This window comes from Colias philodice, chromosome 15 (assembly GCF_061535455.1).
Source record: "Colias philodice isolate Cphi_HAF_F1 chromosome 15, ilColPhil1 Martin Lab GWU primary, whole genome shotgun sequence".
Classification (NCBI taxonomy): domain Eukaryota; kingdom Metazoa; phylum Arthropoda; class Insecta; order Lepidoptera; family Pieridae; genus Colias; species Colias philodice.
The window spans coordinates 7,620,327-7,628,481 of NC_143100.1; the positions used below are offsets into that span (position 1 = coordinate 7,620,327).

General features: G+C 31.8%; 1 protein-coding gene across 1 annotated transcript; it reads left to right on the forward strand.

The window, feature by feature from the left end:
• Positions 1-6,498: 6,498 nt before the first annotated feature.
• LOC149482346 (uncharacterized) lies at positions 6,499-7,428 on the forward strand. The gene has a single exon (XM_089704108.1). It carries the CDS (start codon positions 6,499-6,501, stop codon positions 7,426-7,428), a length of 930 nt encoding a protein of 309 aa, XP_089560234.1.
• Positions 7,429-8,155: the final 727 nt, after the last annotated feature.

Genomic DNA, 8,155 nt, shown 5'->3' on the forward strand with positions numbered 1-8,155 from the left:
TATCTATTATTTAAAAGACTACAAGTTTTAGCCCAAAAATACATCATATTTGATACTTTAGTTATGACTTATGACCTATGACTAAATAATAAAAACAAAAACAACAAATTTGAAAAATGTATACACTCAAATACATTTGATAAAAAATAGGTAATGATTGTTCATTTAACATTGAGTAAAAAGTATAAAGTGAAAGTATAAATAACATAGATGATATTTAAAATGCATGTGGAATTTTTGCTTTATATTTCCAATGAATTAATATTTTCAAGATAAGGTTAGTGCTACAATACATAGATATAGTGAAACTTTAAGAACTTAAAAATAATCATGTCATCTTTCTTTATGATTTATCTATATTTTGTTAGTTAACTAATCTGTTTAAATTTAAAATGTTTAGTAACCTTGCCACAGGATAGTCTATTTCGAAAAATGTCCAATTATTTCTTTTCTCATTAAGTATTCTAAGTCTGTATAAGTCCAAAATGGGTCCTCATTTGGGTCCTAATCAAGACTCTAAACTTACATTCATGTAACAACCATACGCTAGATTTTTATATATCTAGTGTGTGGTGAATGCGTAGCGCGGATCTGCGCTCGGCTGGCCAATGCCACAGTTGTCTAATTGTTTCCGATCTCTGAATAACCACTGCGCTCAATTGACGAAATTTGAACACGTCAATGGCAACCGATAAAGGTATAGTACCAAAGGTCCCCATTGTCCATGAATTTTGGTTGCTGGTTACTAAGTTAGCTACGAAATCTTAAAATTGATTACTCGGGGAGTTGGGGACACTGTCACGAATTTTAAAACAGTGAAAATATTTGTGTGTATTTGCCACAAAACAATATATTTACAAACTCTACATTTTATTAACTAATAATTTAATTTGATATTATTTATGTAATCTTTGTTGACGTGATAATGTACAGTGAAAATAATAGGAATAATAGGAATATATAGTAATAAATAAGATAACACTGGTCAACTTTGTATGAAATGAGCCTTGCCTTTTTTGCACTAAACTTTTTCCTGCATACATTATCCAGCCTCTAACAATTGTTAGTCCGCGATATTTTATCTTCACATAGCTCTTACTTAGACCTAGCCATTAAACGACCTAGTCGAAACAATGTAAAATAACGAACATGCTTAAATTAATATTGAATCAGGATTGATGAATACCGTGTAAATATTTTAATTAAAATTAAATTATTTACTAAAATTTTGAAATCAAAATACATTATACAGTAACCACAACATTTAATAATGGAAATGTTTTTAAAACAACAGCTCAGGTGGCCTGGATCCATTAGCATGTCACTATAAAATTAATACGCAGTTTGTTTTTCGCGACACTTAAAACAGTATCCATTAATTGCATCATAAAAGCCATTCATGCATGTACTACATAGTAATTAGTTTACAGCGAACCTTTCAATAAAGTGGAGTTAATATAACTTCACAATAATAAGCTTTGCTTTGAATATGACCTACTGTATGTAGACTGTAGAGGTATGTAAAGGTTAAATTTTCTTTTATCATTATGTTCTCTTATTCAACTTACGCCCTCATTTATTTAATTTATAAATGTAACTTGGAATATTGATGTATGTTCTCTTTTCAAACGTTTTGTTTACTGGAATAAAAATAAAGTATCGATATTGCATTTATTTTGTTGTGAGTCTTTTTATTCGCGTTCACTGTTATAATGGATGCGTTATTTCATTCAGAACCTTAAGATTATTATATTTTAAATCAGTATATGTTGTTATGTTTCTTATAATTATACGATTAACAACATTATTCAAAATATTATCCTTAATACCATCCAATCCTATTGATGATTTTTTATTTATTAAATTATATTATAACAAAAACAACATAGTGGCTACAAAGCTAGGCAACAAAGATAATTTATTAGAGCATGGTATATTCGGACACGGTTAGCGAGTCGGCGCCCGCGCACCGGAAGGGCGCGACGACACCGGACGTCCTCGCGACCCGTGACCCGACCAAACGCGGTTTGAAAGCGGTGACATACACACGTGATAATATAAAAAATATTTAATTTAATTAAATAATTTTACAAAATTACGGAAGTGGAAGATCTGTCTTCTGTATTGGCTGAAAAGTGTTCGTATTTAATGCAATTTTAAAACAAAATTGGCAAAAAACAATGCCTAGTAACAAAAACGAGGGACTGTTTTAAAATAAAACTTTAGTTAATTCTAGTGTTATAATAGTATTTTCTTGACTATCTTTATTACGGGCATAATGACGAAGTGCAAAATGTGTAAGAGCTCTCGATACACACTCCGTCTTGGCGATTGACGTGAAAAGGCAATTCGCCTTTCCTGTTTTCTGCTTGAAAGGTATGGGATTTGTTTATTACTTGTGTCGGAGAAACACAAATAGTTATTATCCACTAAATTAAAAGTATTAGTCTTTATCATTTGAATAATTTTATGATAACACGAACAAACTACATATTATAATATAACAGCAGACAATAAACGCAGCAACTACATAATATTCAGTTTTAATGACTACAAAGGCTGGAAACAAAGCAGGCAATTCAATAAAAAATACTAGAAATCAATCTCTTTAATTACAATAAAATTTAGTGTTAAATATTAGCTTAATAATAATTCTTTAAAAGTCTATTTTGTCAAACAATTAATCAACATAGTTTTATTGGTCCATCGCCCCTTATTTATAAAATTTGTGATTTCACCGCAATAGATTCAATATATCAAACTGGCTCACTAAAAGCTAAAGGAAACTTTACCACAAAATCTAATATAGCGGATATTGAAGTATTGCCTCTAAAGAAAACACCATAATAGCAAAATTTTACCAAAATAAATATTACGAGCAACGTAACACTTTACATTGTAGAATTATATTTGAAAACAACAATTTCAAGACAATAATGTACGGTTTGTATGTTAATAAAATTTATAGCCTTTTCAATGTATTTTACGATAACCTTTAGGTACCTGCGTAAAATAATTTAATATGTACAAATGTCATACGTAAACGTCCCTTTCAAGTCGTGTTCACAAAATCCATTGAGCTCGAACAAACACTGTGATCATTTAACTAACAAAATTACTTAGGGAATGAACTTAAAAGGAGCACAGGCTATGCTTATAGTATCGTACGAGGAATAAGATGTGCCGTGGGCTCGTGGGCTCTACGTATGAGACCTTTCCCTTGACACCGTTTGGCCGTAAACGCTTATTTTATGTAGGTACTTACTCGTGTTTGTGGGAGACTCGCATGGGGTGCGAAATTAAGTTACGAACTGGCATTTTGGAAAACACTTCATTCTGCTTAATACAACAAATAACTTTTGTCACTTATTATATTTTCGTAGTTAAACTATATTTATGTCGTGTTATTGTAGTACTTTACAGTTTTCTTCATTATTTTTAATTGTATTGGTTGTTTTAAAATTATTTAAAAGTACTCTTCATTTGGCAGTATTTCTTGTGCAGTCTGATTTCCCTTTTAAAATCAATAAATAAATCGATTAATAATACATTTTATTTTATTTTTGAATAAATTTACCTACAAAACATGAATTTGTTAAGCTTTAAGGTTTTATTGAGTATAGTTACTCCAGAATGACTCTTCGAGCTAGACGCTGATCAAAGACGCGACGCCGCTCGTCCGGAAAATTGCCCTTACCCAATGAATATTATTAAACTCTTCAATAGTTCCGTGTTACATGTTGTTTATTCAAGGTACGAAAAACTTATACAATTCCCTCGAGCAGTAGCTAGACTCGGTGCAATTTACCTACGATATTGGTAAATAATTAAAAGAGAAGTAATTTTTAAGGTTTTTAGACTATACACATATTAATATTTTATAATCTTAATATGTTTAACTATAGTTACGAAATAATCGTATCTTTTATATCTATTTATTTGTATGTTCAAGTTTAAATTGTCATAATTATGTAGAGTCGTAGATCTTTCGTAGCGCGTAGCAGTTATAGCTGAGCTACGTAGTGTACACCAAAACTGTAACTATTTGAACGTAATCAAGTATGAAAATCGTAACCGAGCACGTCAAATGATTACACGAGTGTTAGTTACATTAGTACATGTTCGTCGCACGCGGCGGCATGCGCTTAATCCGGGAGTGGTATAGCGCGCCACGCTTCGCCGGCCATATTTAGAGATATGTGACGATCCAGCGGATGCCCAGTGAACCGAGAGAGGATGTGAGTTATTAAGTGGTACACTTTCAGGTGATCTCTCGAGTGAGAGAATCGCGCCCGGCCCCCGAACGACCCGGTTCCCACTGACAATCGCGGCGCTATAAAATTGTAGTTTGTCTCATTTTGATGTACACATTTGAGAACAAAAGAAAAAGTATAATATATAAAAAAACTGTTTTCAAAATCCTATTTTTATTGTAAGTACATATTTTTGTTAATTGTATAAGAACTACTCATACATTTCTTTCTTCACGATTTTTTTCAATAGAGCAATATATCAAAATAGCTTTATGTTATAATACCTAACGATTTTCCGTAAATTTTGATTCTCTTAAAACAAGACAAAATACAGTTATTAATACAAATACTGAGAACTAAATATAAATAATATTTAAATGAGTATATATCGCTTCCTAGTATGTATTACATTTAATTAGAGTATTGATCACAATACGCCACATCCATGTAATTGAAAGAGATCGGATTGTGTTTATTCGCGTCCCGTGCTCGGCTCATCCATTCGTGTCGCCCCTCTGATGTTATTCACATCATATCAAACGTTTAGAGAGCATTAAACTGATTCTGTCTATAGCTATGAGTTTACCTGTTGAACACCAATAATCCATAAATGGATTACATATACGTGTTAAGCAGATGACACAACTTTCAATAATTATCGTCTCATCGAACAAAACTAATGATAATTAACATTATTGAGTGATCTTATTGAATTTCAAATTTAATATGGATATTGTTTCAAACGGGATTTATGTAAAATAATAATAAGTTTTGTAAGCATCATCGGTTTTGAAAAATATGTTATAAAATCTCTAAATTTTATTCTAAGTATTATTGTGCTCACAAAGATATGTAGATAGTATTTAGTAAACTGTGGTACAAACTACAAAGATGCTTATATACGTTAAGATATCGTAGCGATAAACCGTCGAAGAAACGCTGAAAATATTCAGTACAAAATTTTATATTCCTACAGTCGAAGACTCAATTGAATCAGTGTTTGAATTGCCTTAATAAAGTGTGTTTGCTGCCACATAATGATCACTAAATAGATTTCAGCGCATCAGTATTGCGTTAAAGCTAGTGAAAATTAATTAGTCACATCGTTGTCACAAAGCTTATGTGTATCGGAGGCTGCAGCGGAACTAGGCTTCATTGGCCTCTAAATCAATATCCTGTGGGCCGTGGGCGCGGCTGAAACTCGCCTCCATTTGAATAAAACTACGTTAACTATGTCCTCAAGGTACTGATATTATGTCCTCCAATACTAATGCGGTTAGCAATAAAAGCGAACGGTAACTGTCTCTTATTTAGCCTCATAGCATAGGTTAGTCTATGATATGCATAGGACAGGTAATTGTTGAAAAATATTTTGTGGTTTTGTAGAATTAGGTAAAATGCATCCATTTGCATCGATAGGTATTACTTAAAGAAATATTTGCAATGTATTCAGACGTTATCAACAAAGATTCGTAGATTGAGTTTTGCAGATAAACCAATAGATAGATACAATATGTTTTAATATTATAACATCGTTTACATTTTTCAGTTTACTACAAAATCCGTCTTATTCATTAAACATGAGCTTTCATAACGAAGGACCAAAATGTAATAATTCAGTTTAACTATCACATGAAAAATCTACGACTTAACCCAATTATAGCGCAGTAACTAAACTCTAATGTCGCTATTTTACGCTAACTGAACAAACATTTTCATCACCTGTGCCAAATTCTACGCGATATTAATAAACCAGATATTTTCAGTAACAACAAGCTAATACTTAATCTTGATTATTGAAAAATTATATTGGTCCTTCATTTTACATACCCACCAAAACTTACATATGGTAGTTCGATCGATGGAGGGTAGTTCGATCTCTCGAACGTTCAACAGCTGTTTTCTGTTCTGCCTATTTTATTTTACATTTATATTTAATTTAAGTGAATCTAAGTATCAATTTTCTTTGAAAACATTTTTAAGTTCAATCTAAATAATAAAAATAAATATAATGCAGTGCTCAGCGTGCCACAACCTAATAAAAAAAGACGAAGTCGTTTGTTCTAAGTGTAATGAGTGTTATCATCTGCTATGTATAAATATGAGTGTTACTTATTATAATATGCATTATAAAAATTGCAATCAAAAATGGTTATGTCCAACTTGTTCTAATGTTACGCAACGTAGAAAAGGCGAAAATACACCTGTGAGGAGACTGCATGAACCAGGTATGGAGGACAGTATAATGTCTTGTGAGGACATGGCTCAGGATATGTCAATTACAAGTGTCCCTTTGGAACAAGCCTCTATCACACTAAACCAATTTTCTGCTTTACTTGAGTCTAAATTCGTCGATATGGAGACAAAACTTACCAGTAATTTTAAAACCGAAATTAACATGGCTATGAATGGTTTAAAGAAGGAATTAAATGAAACCACCGACTTCCTATTTTCACAATTAAAGGACCTCAAAAATGAATTATCAACTTACCGTGAGCGCATAAATAACTTAGAATCCGAGAACACTTCACTGCATTTGAAACTGTCTCAACTATGTAAACAACAGCCTACTTCACAGGAGACCGTAAATATGCACACTACTATCAAACAATTACAACTAGAAATTAATCAACGCGATCAGGCGGGCCTACTTAATGATGTCGAAGTATCAGGTATACCAGAATTCGATGGAGAATCAGCCTCACATATAGCGATTACTTTAGCGAACAAACTAGGGATATCTTTAGATGAACGCGACATCGTGTGCGCGCGTCGTGTCGGCTCTAAACGCCGGTTGACAACTGATGGAACTAATTATGATTTAGATGTAAACAACCGTGTGCGCCCCCTGTGCATTAGTTTTTCAAGACGCTCGCTGCGTGATGATTTATTAAAAAACGCTCGAGTACGGCGTGGCACTACAACCACGGACCTTGGTCTTCCAAATCATGATGCAAGACGAGTCCATATCCACGAAAGACTGACACCTAAAAATCGTGTCATTTTCGGTAAAGCCAGGTCTATGGGCAAAGCTTTGCAGTGGCGTTATATTTGGTCCCGTGAGGGCCGTGTTTTTGCAAGGCGTACGGACTCTAGTACAATACATAGATTACAAACAGAAGAAGACATTGACCGTGTTTTTAAAATGCATTCTGATCCCCCCTCTAGCTCATAATTTTTATGTTAAATTTGTTTTAATTTTTCACACTTTCAGTTTACTTTGTTTTTATGTATACAAATTCATTGCAATGTGTAATATATTATGTTATCTTTTAAAATGTTTCGTTTTCAGGTCATGCTTCTGTTATATTATGTTAAAAATTACTCACCTAATTCTATTGTCTTACATAACTATTTTCTGGAAACATAGTTGTAATCAACATGAAGTTAGTATTGCATTTAAGTTTGAATATTATGATGCTAAACTCTTTTGTTTTATACAAACTTTTAATAATGTTTATTTTGTTTTAATTAAACTATATTTTTACTTTAATTGGATATCTATAGTTTATAAGAAATTAGTGCACCGTGTTCTTATATTTATTATCTTTTTAAGTAATTGTAAATTGGCCTACGATTATTTATCATTTTATAATATTATATATAAATATTATATAATGTTATTAGCTTATGTATGTATCTATTATATTCTTAATACGAATTATTTGCTTTTATATTTATTATTTAATTATCCTATTAAAGTAATCAATTTGCCTGATATATTTTTAATATATACTTATTTACTCGTGTTTCTTTCCTACTTCATTTATTCAATTCTTTTGTTATGCATCTTTAAGCTAATTTCCTATAAAAATGGTTAAGAATAAATTTCTGAAAATTGGTCTCTTTAATGCTGGGTCTATCTGTTCAAAACAGGATGAATTTCAAGTTGCATTCGAAAA

Coding starts and splice junctions, on each gene's coding strand:
- LOC149482346 (XM_089704108.1), top strand. CDS start 6,499: ATGTCTTGTGAGGACATGGCTCAGGATATGTCAATTACAAGTGTCCCT.